The following is a 27,229-nucleotide window of genomic DNA, read 5'->3' on the forward strand; positions in this document are numbered from 1 at the left end:
TCTCCATGGTCACAACTGGGCACTGCAGATGGGGAGGGAGACTAGCCTGCTGCCTGGCAATCTCTGCCTTCCACCTTACTAGAGACTTGAAGGCCATCTCTGCTGCCCAGCACACACGTGGACCCCCACTAGTGACCAGACTAGTAATCGGACCCTCTGGGAAAGCTAGCCTGGCCTGGGGGGCAGGACAGGAATGGGTTGAGATCTCAGAGAGGTGGTCCTGATAATCCCTCACCATCTGCCCCTTTCCCAACCGCAAATCTCACCCCCAAAGCCTTCAGGGACACATCCCTGGAATCTATTTGGATTTTTAAGGCCATGCCCTTCCCAAAGCCCACCCACCCCCTTTCTGCCCCGCCCTCATTTCTCCTAGAGACTAGTGGGAGGAATCCTTCTGCGCTGAGGTTGGGCCCTTTCCCTGCCGCTGTTTTACAGTCAGGCTCAAAGAGAGTGGCAAACTCCCTGACAGTCACAGAGGAAGTTCATAAGAAGGGAAAACTCCAGTGGAGCCCAGCCCTACCAGGATTTGCAGACCTGGAAAAAGTCCCAGTTTTCCAGTGCCCTGCGGCCCTGGGGTCCCCTTGGCTCCTGCGCTCCTGACCTGGGGGCAGAGGTCGCGGTAGCACAGAGGAATGCCCTCCCGCCCCCCACCCCCGCCCGCTGCTGGGAGCGGGTCCCCTCAGCTCTGCACCCACTAATTGGTCTCGTTGCGCTGCGGGCGGGAGCGCTCCAGCGGCGCCGATCCGAGCCGTGTCATCCGCTTAGCGCCCTGCGCACCATTCAGCGCTCCCGCCCCACGCCCGCCTCCCGCCGCCGCCCCCCACCGCCCCCGCCCCCGCCCGGCTCTGCACTTGTCGCGGGCCCAGGGCATGCTCCGTGCTCCGGCGCACGGCCTCGGCTGCGGGGAGCAACAAGACCCGCCCGCGGAGACATGGGGCGCGGCCTGCGGGCCGTCCTGGCCCTGGGGCTGCTGCTCCTCCGCCTGGGTGAGTGGCCGCAGGCCCCGCGGGCCCCGGTAGGGACGAGGGATGGGTGCCGGCGCCCCCGGGGCGGACCCAGGGACAGTTCTGGACCGTTCACTTCCAGAGTGGGGCTCGGGATGGGGGACGGGGACAGGGACTGGGGAGGGGGGGTTCTCGCTGCTCTGCGCTTCTTCAGAAGCACGGTCGGAGGTTTGGCAGCTGCCCCGAGGGCTGTGGGAGGGTGTTGCCCCTCCCCGTGTGACCTTGGCCAGGGCACTGCCCCTCTCTGGGCGAGGTTTCCTAGTCTGCCCATTGATGGGGCTGAGACTGGCCGCTGCCTGAGTTCCAAACGGCCAGATGGTGCGTGTCCCTGACAACCCGAGCCCAGCCGGAGCCCACGGGAGGTGGTGACCGAGGGCCCCGGTGGGCGCGCTGGGCTCCGGGAGGGGAGCACCCGCCTGCCCGCGGGTGGGCCAGACGCGCGACCACCCGGTGCGGAGCAGTCCCTGCGCGTGTCCGGGTGTCCTCTGTTCCGTGTTCTCTTCCTAGCCCAGGCCAACTTCGCCCCCTACTTTTTCGACAACGGGGTGGGCAGCACCAACGGAAACATGGCCCTCTTCAGCCTCCCGGAGGACACTCCTGTGGGTGAGTACCCCTTGGCATCTGCCCCGCATAGGTCTCCCGGAGGGGCGGCCCACGTTCCCCTGGACATAGAGACCGAACCCGTGACTCCCGGGACACCCTGTTTGCGCTCTGAATTCCCCGGGGCAGTTGCAGGAAAGGAGGGCACGGCGGCCGTGGAGACCTAAGCTGGGCCAGTCCTGGAGACCCAGCCGCTGAGCCCAGAGACAGGGCCGGCCCCAGGGGCAGGCGGCAGTCCTCAGCACTGGGGCCTTTACCCACTGCTTGACCTTGAGCAAAGTACTAACGTCCCAGAGCTCCAGGGCTCTAGGCTTTAAAATGGCCCTAGAACAATGAACTCAGTGGGATCTGCAGGGAGAGGAGGAGAAGGAGGGAGATTCACACTTCCTCTCCATCACCTGGTCTGGGAACCCTGAGCAAAAGCACCACTGCAGTGTAAAAGAAGCACCTGCTCAGAATTCTCTGAATAATCCAAGCATGAGGTGCTGCACGTGGGTCACCCCTCCACCTTAAGGCTCCTCCCTTTTCCCTCATCCCCCATCCCCAGTCTTGGTTCCTGGGACAGGAGTCATTTCCAGGCAGAGACCCTAGAGTTAGACCCAGCAGCCCTGAAGCCCTCTGTAACCTGTATTCTAGATTACAATCTGTAAAGTGGCAGATACTAACAGCTGATAGTCGTGAAGAATAAAGAAAAAGAGTAGGAAGCAGCCAGCTGGGACGGGGCCAGCTGTGAGTGCTCAACTGTCTCTTTCCAGGCTCTCATGTGTACACCCTGAATGGAACAGACCCTGAGGGAGACCCCATCTCCTACCACATCAGCTTTGACCCCAGCACTAGAAGCGTCTTTTCGGTTGACCCCAATTTTGGAAACATAACCCTGATTGAAGAGCTGGACAGAGAGGTATGGGGACCTGCGAGGAACATTGCCTGCCAGGCATGAAGACAGACCTCTGTGGGTGGGAAGGTGCCCTAGAGAGCATCCTTGGAGAGGTCCCATAAATCACAGAAAACTCAGCCAGCAGATCAGGGCTGGAAAGACTGCTTTAGAAAGCGGGTCTGAGTTTGGTAAATCTCCTCCCCTCTGTGCCCTCTGAACCTGCGGGTGACAGGGCATGGGCTATGTTTCCCTTGTGAGATCCCACACCAGGCTGGTGGACCAGGTACCTGGACCTCAGCCGTGGGGTGCTGCCAGCTCTGATCCAATGGCAGACTCCACCAGTGCAGAGAAAGGAAAGGGTGGGTCCCAGAAACAGCTGTGGGGACACAGCAGAGGAGGTGCAACTGTTCTCCCCTCCCTGTCACCCTATGGGACCTGGGGAACCTCGACACCCACCATGTCAAGGGGAGGGCTTGAGACACCACAGACCTGGACCTCTGAGGAACTGTAGAGTATGGAGAGTCGAGGGAGAGAGAAGGGGCAAAAAGAGGAAAATTTTTAAATGGATTAAAAACCTCTTCCTGGGTCCTCCAGCACACTCGTTAGCATCTCTCCTCATTCTAACAGGGGTGCATTTTCGGTTGGCACCTCAACCCTCTGGGTTTATGAGAACCTCTGATGGGCCAAGCCCCAAAATAAGGTCTCAAGCATGGCCAGAGGCAGCTTTCAGCCACTCCGCCCTGCTCCAGGGCTCCCTTGAAATGCCCAGGCCTCCTCTGATGCACCCAGCCTCCAGGGGTTCCTATGGTGCCTCAAACTCCTGGACACTTTGTCCTTGTGCTTCACAGAGGGAGGATGAGATTGAAGCCATTATCAGCATTTCTGACAGCCTGAATCTGGTGAGTACACCCTCTAGCCAGCCCCTGGCAGCACGCAGGGCAGGGCTCCCAGCAAACCCAAGCTGAGGTCCAGCAAGATCTGCCCCAACATGCTCATAGGAGAGAGGGGAAGGAAGGGAGAGAGAGGGAAGAAAGCAAGACCTGTCAGCTGCACTTCTGACGGAGCACACCCACATTCCTCAAGCAGTATCTCCTCAAACCTGCTTGCCCATCCATCTCCTCCCACCTGGCTCTTGGCTCTGCCCCATCACCCAAGCTGAACACCTGGGCACCCGACCCCTCCTCCCTCCCCTCCTTCCCCACAGCTGCCACTTTCGCCCAGCCCTCCTCACTGCTTCCCGGATAATCCTGGGGGCTCCCCTCCCTCCAAGGCTCCCCGACCTCAGTCCACGTCTGGAGCCATCGCTGTGCAGCACAGACCTGGCCACAGATCCCAGCTCAGAAAGCACTAGCGGCTGGCCCCCACTACCCTCAGGGTGGAATCCAAGCTTCAGACTGCCATTCAGAGCACCATCAGCCTCACCCGCCTTCTCTCCCACATTCACCCTACCAGCCGTGTAGCCCTAAATCTGCTTATGCGCTCTGAACCCACGTATGTGCTTCACTCTGCCTTTGCCCGTGTTGCTGCTTCTTCCTGACACACCTTCCTCCTCTTTTCCTCTCACCTGACAAAGAGCTGCAGACCTTACTTCTCACACCTCTGTGAGGCCTCCCTGCTCTCATCCACCGCAGGCTGGGTCAGATGCCTCTTCTCTGGGCCTCTGGATGTAGCCACCTAAACTGGTGCCTTTGCCTAGGCTGGGGCGCACCGTGCCCCCAGAGTCATGTGGTGCAGGCCCCAGCCCTCAGCGCCCAGCCTGCTGTGGTTGTCGCCCTGAATGACATCATGACTGTTCTTTTATATGTTGCTCTTTGCCCACCACTCCACCCTGCAAAATTCACACCATCAGACTGTGTCTTCTGTCTCCAGCATGGAACACAGGTGCTTGGCACCAAGTAGTTCCTTAACAGTATGTGCTGCATGAATGAATAAAAGAGGGAAGGAAGGAGGGAGGGAGGGGAAGGGAGGGGGAAGGAGGGGGCAGAGACATACACCTAGGGTGTTAGAGGCCATTGTCCCTTTATCACCCAGAAGGTCTCAATGCTCCAACACCTGTCCCCTTTGCCCCGTCTCAGGTGGCGGAAAAAGTCACTATCCTGGTGACTGATTCCAATGACGAGGCACCCAGGTTCATCCAGGAGCCCTACGTTGTCCAGGTTCCCGAGGTGAGCAAGGGGCCACCAGGCAGGGTCGATGCACTCCTGCCCCAGGCCTCTGGGCGGCCCTGTGACCTGGCCAAGGGGACCAGACATTGGAGTGAAGAGCCCTCTCCGTCACTCACTACCCTCTGGAGACCCCTCCCCTCTGTGTCCTCCCGCCACCTCTGTTGCCACCCCCTCACATTTTTATTCCAAAGGAATGTTCATTGACCATTTCCCATTAGAATTATAATGCACTTTTTTTTTTTTTGCACCCTTGCCCCCTGCAGTGAAAATGCGGAGTCCTAACCACTGGACCATCAGGGAATTCCCTATAATGTACTCTTATTGTGAAAATGTGAATTATACAGAAAAGTAGGGAAAAAAAGAGTTTCAGAAACCACCCTTAATCCCTCCAGCTTGAGAGAACGATGTTAAATTTGGGGGTATTTCCTCCTCATCATTTTCATGATCATAGGTTCTTGCTTTCTCTTTGTTTTACATAGTTGTGACTATACTAAACATATGTTTTCTGTATTCTATTTTTCACTGAATTTATAACATAAGAATTTTCCTCAGTAATTGTAAAGTTGCGGTAACTAAGATTTTAATAGCTTTCCTTGAGTGCATATTCCAGCATTTACTGAACTGTTCCTTTATGTTTGGATATTAAAGATACTTTAAATTTTTGCCGTCATAAGAAACACCAAACAACAAGCTCTGAGCATAAGAGTTCCTTTCTTTAATTGGAATGATTTGAAATTGCTGGGTCAAAGCATGGATGCCTGTGAGGTGTTGCCGAATTGATTTTCCAGAATGGCACCCGTTTGCCTTTCCCCTAGGATGTGAGAAAGGGTTTGTCTCCTGGTTCCTGGCCGACACTGGCGATTTCTGGGAGTTTTAAATGTCTGCTAATTCAGTAGGAGAAAGATATTTGCGCTGGCTCTAAACTGCACGTGTGTGATCCCTGGTGATACTGAATATGTCTGTGTTTGTTAAATGTTTACAGTCATTTCGTATTTAAAGCCTTTGTGTATTTGGAGCTGTTCTCAGGGGGAGGATATCTGTTTGTTCCTCCTTTCCTCCGCCCTTTCCTGACCCTGCTCTGACTCCAGTTTGTCTCCTCCACCAAGGCCCCTCCTCCTATTGGATGCTCCCTGGGTCAGTCACCACCTTTCACCTCTTTTTCACCCCTCACTCCCCTGACTCCACCTTTCCGTGCCCCCAGACCCCAGTTCCCTGAGCATCTGTCACTGCCCCTGGGACTGACCTTCTGTGGCTGTGACCCCTCAGGACACACCTGCTGGGAGCAGTATTGCCAAGGTCCATGCAGTGGACAGGGACACAGGTTCTGGAGGGAGTGTCACCTACTTCCTGAAGGTAAGGTGGGGCACACAGGAAGTAACCAGAGGCCTGGGCTAGCAGGGACACCTGGACAGCCCCCATCTCCATCACTAAAGCCCTTAGGTCAGTGCCTCAGCTATTCCCAAAGATTGTCGCAGGTGGTGCATCCCACCCAAAGAGGTCTCAGTAAATGCAGGCGTGGGATGAATAGGTGGGGACCTAAGACTGGCCTGAGAGGAAGCCATCTTCCCCTGACTGGCCCATCCTGGCTCCCTCTGAGTTGACCTGCCTCCCTCTCCCCAGATCTCAGGACCCTCAGCTCTCCCCCCACCAACCCCTCCCCCAGAAGATGGCCTGGGCACTTTGCACCCACACAAAGTAGAAGAAACCTGTCTGGGCCTAGAATTGTCAATAAGAACAAAGGCAGAAGGGGCAACTCTCAGAATGAGCAGAGCTGTGACACCTCCACCCGACCCTTGTCCATCCACCCTACCCTTGTCCATCCACCCTACCCTTGTCCATCCACCCTACCCTTGTCCATCCACCCGACCCTTGTCCATCCACCCTACCCTTGTCCATCCACCCGACCCTTGTCCATCCTCCCTACCCTTGTCCATCCACCCTACCCTTTTCCATCCACCCTACCCTTGTCCATCCATCCTACCCTTGTCCATCCATCCCACCCTTGTCCATCCACCCGACCCTTGTCCATCCATCCCACCCTGTCGAAGGCGGAGACCCCTCCCCGCACCTCCTGCCTCGCCCTGGGCTCCTCCGGAACCCACTGCCCTCCTTCCCACGGCTGCTGTTTCTGCAGCATCTTCTCCGCTCTCCACGGTTAATCACTTGCTCTCACCATTTTCAAGGCATTATAGATCAGTGGCTAGAGACACAGGTTCTGGAGAAAACCCCTGGGCTCCACGGGTTCTGGAAAGATTCCACCACTTCCCACGCATGGGGCTTCAATCATTGTATGACTTTCCCAGCTCAGTTTCCTCATGCGTAAAATGGGCAAGTTGAAAACGCATCCTCATGGGATAGTTGTGAGGATTAAATACGTGTCAAGCTCCAACAACAGCTGCTGACACACAGTGACCCCTCTTCAGATTGAGGACTGTCTCCTGTCCCCACCTGACCTCCCCAACCCCCTACCCAGATGCTGCTGACTGACCCACAGTCACTTAATGGAGGGGTTGGAAGATCCTGAAGGTTCTCTCTGTCACTGTGGCTTTCAGCCCTCACCTCCTCTAGGTTAGAGCACTCTGCTGACATTTCTGCCTGCTGGAAACTCCAGGCCAGAGCTTAGCCCTGAGCTGGGCCCCGTTGTTTTCTAGCTGAGCCGAGAAAAGAGCTGAGGCCCTGCTGGAAGGGAACGTCTTTGTTGGACTGAGGGAGAGGGAGGGAGAGGGAGGGGGAGCCCAGAGCCCTAGGAAGCGGGGGCCCCTTTGCACCTCAGCCCTGAGACCAGAGTTCGTGTGATGAAGGAAGGACGGTGAAGACCCCCATTCAAGAAGCAGAGCAGGCGATCCTGGGGCCACCCGGGTCCCTCCCCAAGGCCCAGCCTGCCCCTCGCTCTTACAGACTCCACACTCCACCAAGTTTTCTGTGGACCGCCACAGTGGTGTCCTGCGACTCCAGGCTGGGGCCACCCTGGACTACGAGAAGGCCCGGGCCCACTTCATTGCTGTGGTTGCCAAGGTAACAGAGAGGGAGGAGTGCAGCATCTGGGCTCTCCTCAGCCTCCGTCAGGGGAAGCGGCCCTTGGATTGGAGCAGCTAGGTTCTACAGTTGGGGGGCAGCTCGGGGCAGAAGGTACGATGGGGGAGGGGATGGGGGGGTGCAGCTGCTCAGAATCTCTATTGAGTGGAGCCTGCCCAGACATGGACATATTCTCCAGGGAGGCTGGTATTTGTGAGCCGGAGAGGGCATATTCCCTCCTGGGAGAGGGCATATGCCCCCTCAGGACTGACAGGCCTGGCTCTCTGTAGGCCCAGGTGGCCGTGCCTGGAGACTCATGGCCCTCACATCCGCACAGCCTGGCCTCTGGGCACCTCTGTTTCTCTGCCCAGGCTTGCTCATCCTCCTCTTCCTCTCCGTGTGACCAGTTACCCTCTCTGAGCCTCAGTTTTCCCATCTGCCCACCCCCCCGAGACTTAACTAAATTCCTCATACTTCTAAAGTGTGTGACATGGGATCTGCAACTCAGCAGGTGCTCAGCCAAAGCGGCTGCTCTTTCCGCTCAGGTGCGGGTCCACATCATGCTCTTAGCAGGTCCTCAGGAGTGTTTGAGGCTTGGCTCCTGGCTGGGAGAGGGGATTTGGCTCTGACCCCCTCCTCCTCTGCTACTGATCAGACATGATTTCCCTGGAGAGAAACCTAACCCTCTTTCCAAAGGAATGCTTATGAGCGCCTACTGCATACCAGGCACTGATTGAAGACCTTCATGCATCATCTCATTTAATTTTCCTAACACCCGTATTGAGGGCAAAATTATCTCCAGGTGACACAGAAGCAAACAGAAATCAGGGAGGGTAGCCAGTAAGTGACAGGAGCCAGATTCCATGGGAGTCTGCTCAACTCCAGAGCCCAACCTCTCTTCCCTCTCCGACCCTTCCCCAGGATGGCGGAGGGAGGCTGCGAGGGGCCAATGTGGCGCTCTCGGCCACCACCACGGTCACAGTCAATGTGGAGGACATGCAGGACATGGCCCCTGTCTTCGTGGGCACGCCCTACTATGGCTATGTGTACGAGGACACCCTTCCGGTGGGTGGCTGCGCCCCTCAGCCCAGTGTCACCTCCGGACACCTCCTGCCCTGTCCTTTGCCCTGCCCGAGGATCCCCCTGCTGGATGGCTGGGCTCGACCCGGGGTCGCACTCCTCGGCTCACGTGGAGGCCAGCTCTGGACTCCTCAGACTCAGGCCACAAACAGGTCGTTTTGCATGGGGAAGTAGGCCCGGGAAGAAGCAGCTGCTCGTGTGTGGAGCACCTACCGGGTGCCCAGGCTCTTCCAGGCGTTTCTTCACACACTCAAGCTTACGCCAGCCCGGCTGCACATGTCAGCCCTTCAAAAGGGCTGAGAAGAGAGGCTGGGAAGAGAGCTGATGATTTGGTTTAGGTGGCCCTTTCCTCCACCTCGTACAGGAGGTGAGGTGCCTTTCGCTTCCCTCCCTCCAAGCCTGTAGCCTGGGGCCCCTCAAACCGGTAGTTCTCCCACAGTCTGCTGCTGAATCACCACAACCGTTGTCGGACATCACACGCGGGCCAGCTGGAAGGCTGGCCTCAGCTTCCTCCCCCTTCAGTGCCGTCTCTGTCCCTCCTCCCCGCCCCCCCGCCACCCCCCCACCCCCGGTGTTTTGTGTTTTGGCCTCTCAGGTTCCAGTCCTGGGCCTGGCATCCAGGGGCTGGCCTCCCCTCCACCCAGGAGCCCACACCATCCTCTACTCAGCCCAGCCCTCTCGCCACTGCACCCTTTTCCTTCTGCCGGACACGCGCCCATGGGCCTAATGCCTCCTGCCCTTCTCAGCTCAGCCCAGGCACTGCTTTCGCCGACATCTTTGGTTGATGTCTGCTCCTATGCCAGGCACGCCCCTCCACGAGCACGCCCCTCCTTGGGGTGAACCCATGTGTTTATATGCCCCCCAGCCAGACCTCCCGTGGCCACGGCTCAAGAACTCTCCGTGGAATGGAATTGCATTCTCGATTTTCACTTCCCCGGATTCTGATTATTCCCAACTTCAAAAAACAGTGAAAACACTTACTGAGCACCACTGATGTGCTGGGCCCAAGCTAAGACGTCACCTTTTCAGATGCTGGCAGCCGAGTGGTGCAGAAGGGCACAGAGTGAGGGAGAGGGAAAGGCCGGGCTGCTCCCATGGGGGCCGCAGGTCAGAGCAGGGCGAGGCCCAGACGGTCCTGCTGAGGAGCTAAGGGGGAAGGAGGTGCCGGGGCGGGGGGAAAGGACAGTCAGGAAGCTGCCATGAGGATGGATAGGCCTCCAGGGAGACGGGCCTGAGTAGGGAGACCGGGAGGGGGTGGCAGGCCAGGATCGAGCAGCGCTTGTCAGGTTGGGCAACTTCCCAAAGCCTTCGAACGGCCCCCCAGTGCCACAGGATAAAATCCTAGTTCCTGGACTTTGCATTGGACCCCCTCTGCCTGGGCCCTCTCCCACCTCTCCTTTCAGGCACCTCTGAAGGCTGAAGATGGATGAGGCAACAGGGGTGAGGCTGGAGGGTGGGCAGTAGAGGCAAGGCCTGAGAGTGGTGTATGGGGAAAGAGGCAGTGTAAGAGGTGTGAAGACGAGGCCCATGCAGGAGGCCTGTGTGCCCAGGGGGGCAGCCCACGTGCCAAGCCAGGTGGGGGGCAAGCAGCGGGGCTCAGGCGCTCCCTCCAGCCCTGGAAGGCCAGGGGGCCACGAGCTCCCGGTAGAGCGAGGATAGGGTCACGCAGAGACCTGGCTCTTGAGTGTGGGCGGCACCTCCCCTCACCTCCCTGCTGTGGGGCAGCGTCTGGGGAAGGAAGAGCCCCAGCATCCCCCATCGGCCTCAGGCAGCTGCTCCTGTTCCCCCCAAGGGCTCGGAGGTCCTGACGGTCGTCGCCATGGATGGAGACCGCGGCAAACCCAACCATGTTCTCTACAGCCTCGTGAACGGTGAGTCTGGGGCTCACTGCTGGGCTGCAGCTACAACTCGCTGGGTAACCAGAGTGAGATCCCCAACCTCTCTGGGTCCCAGTTTCCTCATCTATAGGCCAGAAGCACAAGATGCATGGAGAAGAGTGGCTGGGTCCCTGCAGGAGGCGGCACGTCTCCTTGGGCATCTGCTCTGGTCCCTGCTTCTCATTATGTCCAGCAACAGGGAGAGACACATTGGGCAGGGAGGGGCTGGGGCGGGGGAGGGTGGATACTGAGAGCAGCACAGGTGGTGCCAATTCATGTTCCCACACGCTCCTGGGCATACCTCGTTAATGGGAAGGGGTGGCAAGATTTCTTATACTCTTTAAATTGCCATGTGTTTTTCTCATTCTTTTAAATGTTTTGGCCTAGAGCATACAGTTGAATTCAGTGAATTAAATGCAGTGATGATTTTGCGTGTCCCTAGTACTAGCCCTGTACATGGGTGAGAAAACTGAGGCTCAGAGAAACTAAATTATCCCAAGTTCCCGTTGGGTTTGAACCTAAGTCTGCTGGATCTTTCCACAACTGGGCAGAAACTGGGCAGGAGGAGCCAGCCCTGGGGAGGGCTCTTCAGCCCTCAGTAGCTGGTCCCCTCCAGGGGACCACCACACCTCGTACCTGGTCCCAGACATGCACACATCTCTATGCTCTCACTCAGACACCATCACCTCCTCTGACCCTGTCCCTGGGACATGCCTGGTACACACTCCCCTTCCAGCAGCTCACACACGTGCAAATGTGCCCACTGTCACACACAGGCGTCTCTCCCCAGGCATGCAGACCTCTGGCTGCCTTCCCTCCCCTCCACCGCTGCAATCCTTCAAACACCTACCAAGGACCCACACCACACCATCTCCTCTCCTGTCTTCTTGCATCTCCCTCTACTCCTCCTCCTCCAGTCTTTTTCTTTCTTCCCTCCATTATTTTCTCTCCTTCTCTCCACTGCCCATCTCCCTCCCTCTATACCTCTTTATTTCTCCTTTCTCTTTCCATCACACACACACAAAAACACACACACACTCAAGAAGCAAAATACTAGAGCACCTGGGAGCCAGAAAGTAGTGAGTTTGAGTCCCAGTTCTGTACTCACTCTGTAACCTTAGATAAGTTACTTAGCCCCTCTGAGACTCGGTTTCCTCATTGGCAAGACACAGATGATAATAGGGGAGACTTGAATGAGATAACGTGTGAGGAACGTACGGCACCCTGCGCCACCGTGTGGCCTTGTTCAGAACTGCAGGGCACATCTCTCCTCTGTGACAGGCACTGATGGAGCCTTTGAAATTAATGAGACGTCTGGAGCTATCTCCATCACCCAGAGCCCTGCCCAGCTCCGGAGAGAGGTGTATGAGCTGCATGTACAGGTACCCTCCCACGAGCTTGGCCTTCCCCACCCTTCAGCCCTGGAAGGTTCCAAAGGTGATGAGACCTGGGCTGCCCCCTTACCCCCCAGGGCTCGCAGGATCTAGGGAGGAAGGATCTAGATGTTGCTTCAAGGAGCACCTAGAAGAGGTAGTACGCGGCGAGGGGAGCTGCGATGAGGCAGGAGAAGGAAGGATGGAAGCAGCAATGCCATGAACATGGGTAGGACCCAGCAAGTGGAGACTGGTGTTGGGGAGCACTGGTTAGGGTGGGGCAGGCGGAGGCGTTGCAAAGCCAGGAAAGCCCAATAAGCCGAGGCTGGAGGTGAGAGCACATGATGCAGCAGGGGAACAATGAGGAGTCAAGTGGGACTGGAGCCAAGAGTCCACAGGCAGCACGTAAAAGAGAAACAGTTGGACCCCAAGTGGTGCCGGAGGAGCAAAGGCCTTGAATACGAGGCATGGGTTTTCCCTGCAACAGGGCCAGCTTTGCGGCCATGCAACCTGTGAGATTACACAGGAACCACAGTTAGAAGGGTCCCATGCTGGGCTTAATGCTCTGCTCTTGCTGTCTTGAAATTCTTAACAATTTTTTAACAAAGGGCCCCCTATTTTCATTTTTCACTGGGCCTGCAAACTACGTAGCTCGTCCTGCCTAAGAGCAGGGAAGAGCCATGGAAAGGTTTGAGCAGAATTAGAGTCTTGTTAAAAGCTCACTCTGACTGCTCACTAGACCGGTGGGATTCCCACAATCAGAGAGCTTGGAAAAAAAAGATTTCCAGGACACACTCCTGAGGATGGGTATTTAGTATGTCTGGGGGAAACCCAGGATTCTGCATGTTTTGAGCTCCCAGGTGATTCTGCCACCAGTCTCAGCCTGGCATTTGAGAGCACTGGTCCCAACTTGGGTTTGGAGGGAAGTGGATGAGAGGTAGGGAAGCAAAGCCATCAGCCCAGGTGACAGATGCCGAGGGGCCATGGGGATGAGCGGAGGTGGAATGGTGAAAATGGACAAACGGCAAACTGTGAAGGAGACAGACTCCACGGAACGGGGCCGTGAGGGGTGGGGGAAAGGAGAGGGAGGGATGAATCCAGGGTGGTACCATGCCATCAGGAACACAGGTGAGGAGGCAAGTTGAATAGGATGGGCATGAGGCATTTTGGTGCCTCGGGGACATTCAAGTTGAAACATCCAAACTTGAGGGTACAGGCTTGGACTTCAGGGCAGACAGCATCCACATACAGGTAGCTGTGAAAGGAGGGGAGGGCATGAGGCCACCCAGAGGAGGGCTGGGGGGAGAGAGGAGCCACCGGCTAAGAACACCACTGCGGGAGCACCCCAGGATATGAGTGAGGAAGATGGAGGAGCCAGGGAAGGAGAGACCAGGGGTCAAGTCCAACCTGCAAAGTGGAGCCACTTTAGCCAAGGGGACAGCACACTCAGGAGGGGGAGGGGGAGCGGGCTGTGCCACCTGCAGAATGGAAGTCAGTGTGAAGCATCTGAGTTGGGGACGGGCTGAGCATTGAATGGGAGGAAAGGGGGCAGAGGGCATAAGCTTCTACCAAAGAAGAGTTAGGAAGCAGCTAGTGTGTGGTGGAGTAGGGGCCAGGGAGGGCAATTTTAGGATAGGTAAGACCAGACATGCTTATAGGAAAGCGGAAGGAAGCCCTTGCAGGGCCTCATATGGTATTTGCTACCCGTCCCTGAGGTGCTTGTGGACTCTTGGCCCCGGCTTTGCAGCCTGTATTAGTCATCCACTGCTGCATCGCCACACCTCCCCTCCCTGCAGCCTCCTCCTGGACAAGTGGACACAAGTGCAGAACATGGTAAAGCTAGGGTTTGAACCCACGTCTGGCTGCAAGGAGAGGGCAGTGCGGTGAGGTGGAGAGAGCACTGCCTAAGGAATCAGACACATCTACCTTCTTCCTATTCCAGCTGTGTGACCCCAGGTGACTGCCTCACTCCTCTTGCCTCATCTGTAAAACAGGACTAGTAATAGCACTATACTAGTTTCCTATGACTGTTGTAACATATCACCACAAACTTAGTGTCTTAAGACAACACACATTTATATCTTACAGCTTTTGTGAGTCAGGGGTACAGGGTCAGCTTTGCTGGGTCCTCAGTTTCAAGGTCTCTCACGTAGCTGCCAACAAATTTTCAGCCAGGACTGGGTTCTCACCTGAAGGCCCAACTGGAGAAGGATTAGCTTCCAAGCTCACATGGTTATTGGCAGGATTTAGTACCTTGTGGGCTGTCAGACTAAGAACCTCTGTTCCTTGCTGGCTATTGGCTAGACATCACCATTAGTTCCTAGGAACACAGGCTTCTTCAGCACAGCTGTTTGCTTCATCCAAGCCAGCAAAAGAGTCTGCTAGAAGATAGAAGTTATGACCTAATCTAATCACTAAGTGATATCTCATCACCTCTGCCATATTCTTTCAGTTTGAAGCAGGTCACTAGGCCAGGCCACACTGAAAAAGAGGAGATTACATAAGGGCATGAATACCAGGAGGCAGGGATCATTGGGGCCATCTTGGAATCAGCCTGCCACACAGCCATAGCCACCTGTCCCCACCCCAGGTGACTGAGGTCAGCTCTGCAGGGATCCCAGCTGCCCAGGCCATGGCCCCTGTCACCATCCGGATCGTGAACCTCAACAACCATCCACCGACATTCTATGGAGAGAGTGGACCCCAGAACAGATTTGAGCTGTCCATGTATGAGCACCCGCCCCAGGGGGAGATCCTGCGGGGCCTCAAGATCACTGTCAATGACTCAGACCAGGTATGTGGTCCTGCCCTCCACCCTGTCTTCCTGCAAACCACATGGGACCAAGTCCCAAAGCTGAGCCTGCATGAGCCTTTCCTGCTGATGTCACAGGGGCCTGGAGAGTCACAAAACGAATGAAGCAAGAGTGGGTAACCAAGAGAGAGAGGAGGGAGGGTAGATAATCAAAGACTAGCTGCTTGGCCTAAAGATATTCACAATCAATTAAAAAGAAAAAGCCAGTCAAATAAAAGCACCTCTGCGTCTGACCCTCCAGACATCGCAAATGTGGCCTTTTGCCTCCTGTGCCCGGCTCAGGGCTAGGCTTTCTGTGCTTGTTTCCTTGTTTAGTCTTCATAGTCTGCTCAACCTTTCTGATTCTTGATCACCTCCCCTGTAGAAAGAAGTAATAATACTCACCTCCTGGGGTCAAGGGCACGTGAAGTCTCCTTGCACAGCGCGACTATCTAATGAGTTTCTGTTCTCATTCATCTTCCCTGTTTCCTTTCTCCAAACTGTTGCCCAGGGAGCCAATGCCAAATTCAACCTGCGGCTGGTGGGACCTGGGGGCATCTTCCGAGTGGTCCCCCAGACGGTCCTGAATGAAGCCCAAGTCACGATCATTGTAGAGAACTCAGCCACCATTGACTTCGAAAAGTTCAAAGTGTTAACCTTCAAGGTAGGTGATGCTTTGCACTACCCTGAATGGGGGGGGTCGCAGCAGCACCTAGATGCATTCCTAAGGGGTCCCTTGTCACACCCTGCCCCTCCTGGCCCTACTCCTTTCCTCTCAGTTTCTCTGCCCCTCCTGCTGATTTGAGGAGCAGGTGGAAAGGGAGAAGAATCATGATACAAGAACCTTCTCCTACTGCTCCCACAGCCTCACTGAGCTCCCGCTTCTAAACTGCGACTATCCCCAGGAATGCAAGGAGGGGGGTCCAAAGAAAAACTACCAATACAATGTGCCATGTGAATAGATTGAGAGAAGAAAACTATCTGATCCTCAGGATAGATGTTTTCTCATACACATTTGACATATGTCATCTATTCTGTTAAAAACTTTAGCAGAAGATGAAAGATATACTCCTTTGTACTTGTAATTATTTAAAATGATAAACATAAATAAATAATGCATATTATACATAAATATATAATTTATATTAATAAAAAGGAAAAATACTTTGTTGATATTATTTAAATTGTTTTAATTATTTATGATTATAAATGCATAGACACCAATAGCTAGCATCATGCTTAAAAGTGAAATTCTACACAACATTGTAAATCAACTATACTTCAATCAATCAGTCAATCGATAAAAGTGAAATTCGAAAAGCATTCTATGAAGTCAGGAACAAAACGTGGATAACGGCTCTCACCACTATTCTTTAACACTATTCCTAGAATAACATTATTCCTGGATAAAGGTAACAAAAGGTACAAACATTAGAAAGGAAGAGATAAAAATTATCATTATTATTATCATCATTATTTTAAATGATGTGATTGTTTGCTTAGAAAAATCTAAAAGAAATGATCGAAAAACTGTTAGACACAGCAAAGTTGCTAACATGATTGATTACAAAGGTAATACACAAAATCTAATAGTTTTCCTATGTACAAAATCTAGCAATGAGAATAATGGAATAAGAGATCACTTTTACAATAACAACTAATAGATAAAATTTCTAGGAATTACCATAACAGGAAATATGCAGCATCTAAATGACAAAAAAAATGCACAAATTTAACAAAAGGACATAAAGAATGCAAGAAATATAAAGACACACCCTGTTTAAAAATGCAAATTCTCATCAGTTAATAAAGAATCACACCACCTCAATTAAGTCTTACCCAGAATTTCCTTCGGGGAGGAGGGAGGGGGCTTGACACAATTATACTGGTTTTTATCTGGAGAAATAAACCTGAATAGTCAGGATATTCAGGAAAAAAGAATATGAGGCAGGAACTTGCTCTAACAGATATTAAAGTATATTATGAAGCAAAATAGTTTTTTAAATGGAAGTTTAAAAAAAAGGAATATGCAAATCAATGGAGCAAAAGAAATTGGTCCCAATGCAAATGGCAACCGTAAGGACACGGGCATTGCAGTCAGTGGGGAGGGAAATGATGTGTGCCTTAGGGGTGCCCCCTGCAGGTGGGGGCAGGCATAGCTGGCTGGCAGCCGAGAAAACGGCAGAGAAGGCAGGGATGATACTGAGACGGGAAGTGGCAGGCTCTCTGCAGAGCAACTGCCACCCAGACAAGTCCTTTTCCTTCCTTCCCCAGCTCCTGGCCATCGAAGTGAACACCCCAGAGAAGTTCAGCTCCACAGCGGACATCGTGATCCAGCTCCTGGACACCAATGACAATGTCCCCAAGTTCACCTCCCACTACTACATTGCCAGGATCCCCGAGAATGCCCCAGGGGGCTCCAACGTGTTGGCTGTCACAGTGGGTTGGGGCTGACCCAGGGACTGGGGGTGAAGGGGGCCTTGTGAAGTCAGACAAACTGGGGCTCCAGTTTGAATCGCGAAGCCCACACTTACTGGCTGTGTTCTTAGACAAGCTACCTGCCCTCTCTGAGCCTCAGTTTCTTCTATACAGTGGGAATAACAGCACCTCACAGGACTATAATGAGGACATATAATGAGAAATATAAGGCCTTCCAGATCTGGTTCCTCCAATACTTGAGATCTCCTGGGGCGAAATTAGGGCTCCAGAGCAGGGCTCCAGAGCATGCCTCCAGATCAGTTTCTCCCCAGCTGGGCAAACCCCCCAAATCCTTGTTTTGCCATTGAAAGCAAGAGCTGCCAACATGCCCTGACAAAGGGGCAGGGGCCACTGGGAGCTTTCTCTCTTCCAGGCCGTCGATCCAGACACAGGTCCCTGGGGTGAAGTCAAATACTCCATCTATGGATCCGGGGCAGACCTGTGAGTAGATCCAGAATCCCGGACAGGACCTCATGCAAGGGATTTGGGAGGCTGAGGGTGGAGGAGGATCTGTGCTAAAGGCGGGAAGAACAGGACCTGGGTCGGGGAGGCGAGCCTGGGGGCAAGGAATGGAGGGGAGCTGTAGAGAGCCTGAGGTAGAGATGTGGGGACCCACCAGGTGAGGTGAGTCTGCAAGAAGAAGGGACAGCATTATGGCCTGGAGCTGGGGCTCGTGGCCTTGGGGGCCAGGCAAGCAGTGCTGGGCTAGGAAGGGGCAGATCGTGGGAGGAGAGGGAAGGGCTATGACTCAGGTTAAGTTCTACATTGATAGACTGCTAAGTAGGTGGGTGGTCCTGCTTCCCTGCGTCAGACTTCGAGGATGCGGAGAGGAGCAGGAGGGATGCCTTGGGGAGGCTGCCTGATGCATTACCGCCCCTGCCTGTAGGCGGCTCCTTACTGCAGGCACGTGTGCACCTCTGTGAGTGTACACGCGTGTACGTGAGTGTGCTTGTGCACACCCTTGCCTGCGCTCTCTGTGCCCGACAGCTTCCTGATCCACCCATCCTCTGGGATCATCTACACCCAACCCTGGGCCAACCTGGACGCCGAGGACACTGCCAGGTACAACTTCTATGTGAAGGCGGAGGACATGGAGGGCAGGTACAGCCTAGCCGAGGTGTTCGTCACGCTGCTGGATGTCAATGACCACTACCCCCAGTTTGGAAAGAGCGTCCAGGAGAAGACAATGGTGCTGGGGACCCCAGTGAAAATTGAGGTGGGCTTCGAAGGTAGCTGAGCTCCCCTAAAAGTCTTGTTCCTGCAACTGCAAGCGGCACTGTGGCATAAGAATTTCTTTTAAAATATATTGGATTCCTGAAATAAGCAAGGGTTTTTAAGGTACTTTTTATACCCTCATCCCCACCTCAACCCAGAAGTAACCTCTGAGAAAGAAGATATTTTTGCCACTTTACACATAAAAAAAATTAAGGCTCAGGCAGGTTGCATGTTTGGTTTGCCTGAGTTCACGCAGCTGGTCTGCCTGCTTTCACAGCACTGCTTTCCCCGCTGCACTGCCTTCCCGATACTGAAAAAGCATGAACCCCGGAACCCAACAGACCTGACTCTGGATCCCAGCTCCCCTCCTTCTACCTCTCCATCCTTAGACAAGTCACTCAGCCTCCAGGCTTTTGTTTTTTGACAATACGGACTGCCTAGACTTGTTCTGAGAATGAATTGCTACAACACACATAGAGAGCCAAGCACAGACCCACCCTGGCTCATTCAATTCCTCTCCCAGCTCCATTCACTCAAGTAGGATTAGGACCATTTCCCTTCAGCCCAGCCAGCTCTATATGACGTGTTGGGTTAGCCAGGGTACGCAAGTATCGCCCTCGAAGCCCAGCTCTGTCTGTCCCTCTCTGTGCACAGGCCACAGACCAGGACGCAGAGGAGCCCAACAACCTGGTGGACTATTCCATCACCCACGCGGAGCCAGCCAACGTGTTCGACATCGATGCGCACACGGGGGAGATCCGGCTCAAGAACTCCATCCGCTCCCTGGATGCCCTGCACAACGTCACACCCAGCGGGGACCACACGTGGTCCCTAGAGGTGCAGGCCAAGGACCGCGGCTCCCCATCCTTCAGCACCACGGCCTTACTCAAGATTGACATCGTAGACACTGAGGTGGGTACGGAGCCCTGATCTGGGGGGTGGGGGGGAGGGTCAGAGGGCCAGCTCAGGCCTTGCTGCAACATGGCCAGAGGGAGAAAGACCACCTTCCTCCAAAGACACCCGCCCAATGCTCTCGAAGACCACCTGTGCCATCAAACACACAGGCTTTGAAATCAGGTCGAAATCCTAGTCTCAACACTTTGTAATGGTGTGACTTTGGACTTTGCTAAGCCTCCACTCCCTTTCTGTAAAATGGGACTAATGATGCCTCCTTCACATGGGTGTTGAAAGGCAGAAGTAAAATCATTATGTGTAGTTCTCAGCTCAGGGTCTGGCAGGAAGTCATCACTTAAGAGGTTCCTAAGGCACTTGGGCAAACGTGACACACACTCCCCCCAATCAAAGGAAAGCAGTAGCAGCTAATGCAGGAGTTCTTCATCCAGAAGAGGTGCTTGCATCGAGCTCTCTCTGTGTGCATTTTTCTGCAGAGGTGCATGCATTGTGTTTTCTCTGTGTGCATTTTTCTGCAGAGGTGCATGCATCGAGCTCTCTCTGTGTGTATTTTTCTGCAGAGGTGCATGCATTGTGTTTTCTCTGTGTGCGTTTTTCTGCAATGAAGCCCATAGTGCTCATCAGATTCTCCAAGGGATGCCTGACCCCAGAAAGCTTAAAAACCATCAGGCTTAAGGGAGCTTACGGCCCCTGCTCTGTCCTCGGGGGACGAGGCAGGAGCAGCCGAATGCATCTTTCTTCCAGATGCTGTCCCGAAACCCCATGGCTGCCTTCCTGATGCAGACCAAAGACAACCCCATGAAGGCCGTGGGTGTGCTGGCCGGCATCATGGCCATCATTGTGGCCATAACCGTCCTCATCTCCACCGCCACCTTCTGGCGCAACAAGAAGTCCAACAAGGTCCTGCCGGTGCGGCGTGTGCTCCGCAAGCGGCCCAGCCCTGCAGCCCGCACCAGCCGCATCGAGTGGCTCAAGTTCAGAAGGACCAAGGCCGTTGACAAGTTTGTGCTCAGAGAGGATCCTCCCAATGAGAACTGCAACAACAACAGCCTGGGGAGCGCACCACCCCCCAAAGCCCCCGCTCCCCCTCCACCACCCAGCATGGCACCCAGCATGGGACCAGCCCACTGGATGGTGCCTACAGTCTCTGGCTCACTCGCCCCTCAGCAACCCCATCCATCACCAAAACCCAAGGCCTTGGCAAAACCCAAGGCTGTGGGAAGACCCGTCCAGTCAGCTCTGGTCTCTGAGCTCAGGCAAAAATTTGAGAAGAAGAATGTGCATAACAAGGCTTACTTCTAGAACGTGTCCTGTGGTCCCTCTCTCCCAACCCAATTGCCCAGCTGCTTGGGCCATACTCCCCAGCTCTGCTCCTTAGGGTCACCCCTGTTTTGTACAATGGTGTAACCCCCATATCCAGGGCTCTGGATAGTGCCTTGGGCAAGGAATTTATTTCTCTGGTTATGGATGCAACTGGCAAATACTTTCCCATCACCCAGATCCTCGGCACAGCTTCAATGCTCCCTGTTCTGCAGAGGCTGGGAGTTGACGAGGAGCCAGATCTATGTCTTCTATTCACCAACCCCAGACCTCACAGTGTCTCTTGGGTCCTGCTGGGGCCCCAGCTTTCTCAGTCCAGGAGCAGGGCCCTGGCCACATGTGACAAGGTCGACTAGAACCTGGATCCTGAAGTCTTCAGCTAAATGCAGGAGCAGAAAAAGGAGGTTCAATGCTGACTAAGGTTGAGGGTCAGCGAACCTTGCAGGCTGTAGGAGACCAAATGCAGCAGGGGAGGGCAAAGGTGCACTGAAAACTCACGCTGACTGTGGGCCTGTGCCTAAAAGCCATTGCAAGGTGGAGGATGGTGTCTGGGCAGAGACTGTGGGCCCCTGCTCTGCCCACATGGGCCTGCCCTGGTCCCAGAAATAGCTGGAGCCATGCTGGTAGCCCTAGAGATATCCGGAAAAGCATCAAGTCCCCTTAGGAGCTGTCCCACCAGAAGTCCTTGAAGAGACAGTACAGGGCTGAGATCTGGGGAGACTTCCATTTTTATCCGGCTCTTCTGCTCACGTGCTATAACCTTGGGAAAGCTGCTTAAGCTTCCTGCTCATCCTCTTTCTCATCTGGAAAATGAAGAAAGTGAGTCTGCCTCCTTCATGGGTCTGGGGCGAGGATCAAAACAAATAGTAGCGACAGGGGCTTTAACCAAGTGCAAAGCAGCGCAAATGTAAAGTATTTTTCCGCAGCCCAGTTCTCTGGGGTGCAGCTCTTCCACAAAGTATTGGGAGCCCCTCAGCTATTCTTCCAAGCACCCCCAGGGGGCACTGTGCTGGGTGAGGGCGCTGCCACTGATCCACCGCAACCTGAGCTGGGTGATGGCATAGCTTCCCTTCCATGTCTCCTCCCTCCCCACCCCGCACCCCCCAACTACATCCCCCTGTGCAGCCCAGGACAGCCATTGTCAGAGAGGACCAGAGCTGGGCAGCACATCCAGCCAAGGCTCCGTTTTGCCAAGATGATGAAAATGATTTCCCTAGAGGAGTGATTGCCAGAGGCCACATAGCAGTTTGGTGGCAGGGACCTGGTTTGAGGGCTCCCGGCCCCCAGCAGAGACGACATGCAGGCCTCTATTAATGCAAAGAAGTTCTGTCTGACTTTAAGGAAATCTGCCAAGAGGAAATCTAAATGTGTGCCGAGAGAGAGAAACGGAAAAATTCTTTGCGTTTCACTCTGCTCACTAATAACCTCTCTAGAATATGTCCGTGATTTTATTTAAACAGATTACATGCACATGTGGTTTTCTTGATTTTTGAGTTGGTGTTTGAAGGTGTTACTCAGATGTGCCGGTGTGCAGGCTCCTTGCCAGGGTTTCTGCAGTCCACAACCCAAGCTGTATTAAGGGTTGGGCTCTAACAAGCCCGGAGCCCAGACTGAACAAACAGGTACAGGTTTCAGGACAGGGCTGTGCTGGATCATGTTTGCCCTCCATAGGCAATGCGCATCCTTACAACTTGCATGCAGTCAACGTCTTTTGTAAATGGTAAATAAAATCTGTTAACCAAAAGCCAAGCTGACCTCTGGCTGCCTGCTTAACATCAGTGCTAGCTGACTTGTAGAGACCGATTGTCCTGACAGCCAAGCTCAGCCTGCCACCTGGCTCCTTTGGTGGATCAATCTCCCGACCCCCAGATCCGACTGTGGGAGGCTGCAAAATTTTGTCCAAATTGCCACGCATACATCTGTAACAGCAACACGTTTGTGGGGCTTGTCTCCCCGAGTGTGGCTTATCAGAGCCTGGATGAGCAGGACAAGCCTCAGCAGGGCTGCTTGGGGAGGGATGGGATCTGGAGCTAAAATTAATTATCTCCCAGCCCAGCCCAGCGAGGGCAGGAATTGGGAGGCCTGGTATAGACATGAAAGCCCAGGAAGCAGTGCTGTCTCTGGGACATGAAGGCCCCTGGGCTGGAAGCTCAGGCCAGTATCAAGGCCCAGGGGTGGGGAATGGGGGCTCCAGGACAAGCCCAGGAACTTGAACCAAAGCAGAGGCAATCTTGGAAACTGGGCATGTGAGCAACTCTTGTACTGGGAAGCATGGGAAAAGTGCCTAGTTGCCAGCACAAGCCATATTGAGAAACAGGAGGAAGATATGGCTAACACTAAGGGACTAGCAAATATGGTGGCACTGGAGGAGACGCTCTGGACAGTGGGAGTGAGGCCAGGCCAAGTGCCACTGCATTAGGGAACAGTGTGAGCCAAGGGACTGCCTGCCCAGCCACACTAGGACAGGCACAATGTTAGACCTCAAGGTAAAGAGCTGGGAGGCACGGGTAACAGATTGGGTGGGCTCTACCGCTCCTGGGCCCTAAGGATAGATGGACAACCAACAGATGTGACTCCAAGAAGTCTGTAGAACAGTGTGTGCTTTTTTCCTGTGGTTGAGCTCAGACTTTCTAATTATATGAAATAACATCGTGCTCGGGAATTCCCTGGCAGTCCAGTAGTTGGGACTCCGTGCTCCCACTGCAGGGGGCACGGGTTCGATCCCTGGTTGGGGAACTAAGATCCCACAGGCTGCGTGGTGTGGCCGAGAAAACAAAAACAAAACAACAAACAAACAAACATTGCTTTTTACAGTCTTACAGCCCTGGGTCTGAATCCTGGTTCTGCCACCTAAGTGTGACTTGGGACAAGACACCAAGCATCCCTGGGGCTCACTTTCCTCATCAGTACAGGATGCAAAAAATCACTGCTATGAGGATGACAAGAGCTAATCTATGCAAAGCACCTGCCACCAGCTTTGTTTCTGCTGATACAAGCTCAGGAGACAGGCGCTACTCTTAGTTGTACACGAGGGCATTTGAGGACGGCTGAAGGTCCTCATGCTAGACCATCATACCCTGAGGAAAGGATTTCTTCTGCTCATCCTTACCTCCAGGATGTTTCCACCCTCTGATAGGAGAAGAGAGGAGAGTGGACCAGGAGGCAAGTGGGGGAGGGTGGGGCAGACACCACAACATCTGTGACCTTTGCAGCCCTACAGATTGCGTTTGAGCATCTATGCTCCCAGGGAGTTAGGAACCAATGAGACTGCCCCTCAGAGGACCCATGGGACTCTGTACTGAGCAGTTGTCCCCCAGAGTCCAGCTGGCGAAGTTTGGCAAGAGCTGGGCAGGAGCCAGAGTCTCCTGGTTCTCTGACGACCGGACGCTTTTTTTTAAATTAATTTTTATTGAAGTATAGTTGATTTACAAAGTTATGTTAGTTTCTGCTGTACAGCAAAGTGAATCAGTTATACGTATACATATATCCACTCTTTTTTAGATTCTTTTCCCATAGGTCATTACACAGTATTGAGTAGAGTTCCCTGTGCTATACAGTAGGTTCTTATTAGTTATCTATTTTATATATAGTAGTGTGTACATGTCAATCCCAATCTCCCAGTTTATCCCTCCCCACCATGAGGACTGGAAGCTTTGAGAAAATCCTGGGTCAGCTCACCCAGCATGGATGTTGGCATCTGTTGGCAAGCAGGAATACTTCCCTGACAGTCTTCAAGGGCCCCGAGCATGGGAGGACGGGCAGAGAGAATGGGGAGGATGCCATGTGAGGACTAAGGCTGCTGACTGGCATGTGGACACAGGGAGGACCCCTTAGGAGAGTCACAGAAATAACTGGGTGAGGGGGCAGTGCTCAGAAGGTCTTAGTTTCTGGGACTTCCCTGGTGGTCCAGTGGTTAAGAATCCGCCTTCCAATGCAGGGGATGTGGGTTCGATCCCTTGTCAGGGAACTAAGATGACACATGCCTCAGGGCAACTAAGCCCGCGAGCCACAACTACTGAGCCTGCTGCCACAACTAAAACCCAACTCAGCCAAAAATAAAATAAATAAAATTTTTTAAAAAACAGAAAGTCTTAGTTTCTAGATTGAAGTGGGTAAGGCTTAAGCAACCATAATTTGATCGATAAAGTAAGTGACCTTATTTTGTAGCAATGGGCTGGTGATATTGGTGATATTATAAAATTGTACAAATGCACCTCTTTGGCTGAGTGAGGTCCAGTCATTTATTTATTAATCAATAATTTACTCTATCATTCTTTCAATAACACAATTTCTGAGTATATCATCTGTGTCAGGCCCTCCTGTAGGTGTTAGGGACATAGGCTCTAACAAGCAAAAAGAAAAGAGAAAAGGACAAAACACCTCTCTCAAGTTGCTAATAACAGATGCCTAGGACTAGCAATGGCTTCATTCTAAAAGCAAGTAGCCCTGCTTACAAATGTCTCCTGTATCAAAGGCACTTATCTTAAAAAGACATGGTCTAAGCTCTAAACAGATTCCCAAGAGCATGACAACTGAATCTAAAACTATAGCATATTTGAAACATTATTTATACAGAACAGAACATTAATTAAGCATTAATTAAACAGAATGTGAAGGTCATTAGCCTAGATACCCTGTCTTTATATGTATATATACATATATGTATGTATTTCTACATAGACACACATATGTAATCCTAATAAGATCTGCTGTTCCAAATGACCAGTCTGTCTGCTGAGTCACATTCAGAGAAAACACACATGGACATGGATGCCTTAAATGGTGATACTTATTGAGGGCCTACTATGTGCCAGGCATTGTTCTGAGATCTTCACATGTAAAAACTCATACAAGCATCAGAACAACCTTATGTGGTAGGTACTATTATTATCCTCATTTTACAGATGATGAAATTAAGGCTCAGGGAAACAGAGTCACAAAGCCAGTAAGAAGCAAAGCCAAAATTCAAGCCCAGGAAACTGGGCTCCAGAGTCTGAGCTATTACCCCTACCATCATATTGCCTAATTGATCTAACTTGCATCTTTAGGATTTTTTAAGGGGCAGTCTAAGGGTCTTAAAATATCAGATTCTCAGAAATCCTCTCTAGATTATGTTCCCTCTCCCTACATTTCCATGTCACAGATGCAGCTGAACACTGCCCCTGCTCGGGACATGCTCCTGACTCTCCCTGCTACCCACACTCCTCTTCCACAGCCCCTTCCCTCCTCCCGTCCCTCTGCCCACACCCACCACGAAGCTTGCTTTGCCCGAAGTGGAGGCCAAAGCATCCACTCCTGCCTTCAAGGTAGCCCCAGGCCACTTCACGATGGCTGCACCCCCTCAAGACCCATGGACAGCCTTTTATCCTATGAAAGGAGTACGCAGAGGCCAATGGAAGTACGTTCTTACCCTGCTCCGACCACGTTTTCTCAAAATTTATCATGGGAAATCTCTCATAAAAAAAATTCTCTGCTACATTACATATACATGTGTGTTATTTGTACACATATGTATATATAACTATATATATGTACATTTAGTTCAAAAATGCATGTTCTTTGGTGTGACAGTGGAATCGTGGTTGTGTCTTTTTGAAACCTCTTTATCTGTTTGGAGATAGAACTAAAATATTCACAGGTAAGTTTTGTATTTACCATAAATACTCCAGTTTAAAAAACCTGTTGAGAGCAAGGACTAGATGAAGTCAGAGTGGAAAATGTTAAAAAAAAAAAAAAATTATGGAAGCTGACTGAAGAGAAGAACAAGATTTTCTCTACTTTTGGTGTGACTGAAATTTTCCATAAAAAAGCTTCTGGTGCTCAGAAAAAAATAAATGAGGAGAACTTGAAGAAGTGAGGTAACAATTGGTCTGAGTATGACAGCTGTCTTCAATTTTTTAAAATTCATCATAAGCAACACTGATTATCAACACAGTCCAGGTATTGGATGAGCCCAGCAGCTACAGCAAGAAAGATCAGTCTCTGCCCCAAAGGGCTTGCAAGCAACAAAAACATTGCATATCCTGTTCCACTCATTATTTCTTTTTCCTAGACATGTAAAGTCAAGGAGGGCTACTTGGAGAACGTGATACTTGAGATGGGTCTGGAAGGATGAGTAGGAATTGGTAAGGAAGGTGGGAAGGAGGGAGAAAATATTTCTGGGGATGTCACAAGGTCAGCTCACACTTGAGTCTTCAGAGCGTTTCCCTGTGGCCAGTGGGAGAAGCTGTGAGGACACAGATGTCGGTTTAAATCCTGGGAAAGACCTTCACTAGCAGGGCTGCGTGGAGGGAGAGTGAGCCGTCCCTGAGGTTCAGGGGGACCCCCCCTACTCCATGTGAGCCCAGTAAGAGGAAATAACCACCTCTCAGGGGTTTAATAGGAGAGCCTGGAACATTAACTGGGGAAGGGAGTGCGGATTATATCCTTATTCATAGAAAAACATTTGTCACACTCAGCACTGCAATGCTAGGGACACAGGGCTGAAAAAATAAGCCTTAATCTCAACATCGCATGAAACTA

The 27,229-nt window shown here is 52.8% G+C and overlaps 1 protein-coding gene across 1 annotated transcript; it reads left to right on the forward strand.

Moving 5' to 3' along the window:
- The first annotated feature begins 906 nt into the window (after positions 1 to 906).
- CDHR1 (cadherin related family member 1) lies at positions 907 to 20,689 on the forward strand. Its single transcript, XM_068548904.1, has 17 exons — positions 907 to 986; positions 1,512 to 1,607; positions 2,360 to 2,505; positions 3,330 to 3,380; positions 4,557 to 4,646; positions 5,913 to 5,999; positions 7,545 to 7,661; positions 8,583 to 8,726; positions 10,534 to 10,612; positions 11,900 to 12,000; positions 14,582 to 14,785; positions 15,294 to 15,446; positions 17,057 to 17,221; positions 17,634 to 17,701; positions 18,248 to 18,476; positions 19,130 to 19,387; positions 20,132 to 20,689. The coding sequence occupies exons 1-17, from the start codon at positions 932 to 934 to the stop codon at positions 20,687 to 20,689; spliced, it is 2,601 nt and encodes an 866-aa protein (XP_068405005.1). The 5' UTR covers positions 907 to 931.
- The last annotated feature ends 6,540 nt before the right edge of the window (positions 20,690 to 27,229 follow it).

This window comes from Eschrichtius robustus, chromosome 7, assembly GCF_028021215.1.
Source record: "Eschrichtius robustus isolate mEscRob2 chromosome 7, mEscRob2.pri, whole genome shotgun sequence".
Classification (NCBI taxonomy): Eukaryota; Metazoa; Chordata; class Mammalia; order Artiodactyla; family Eschrichtiidae; genus Eschrichtius; species Eschrichtius robustus.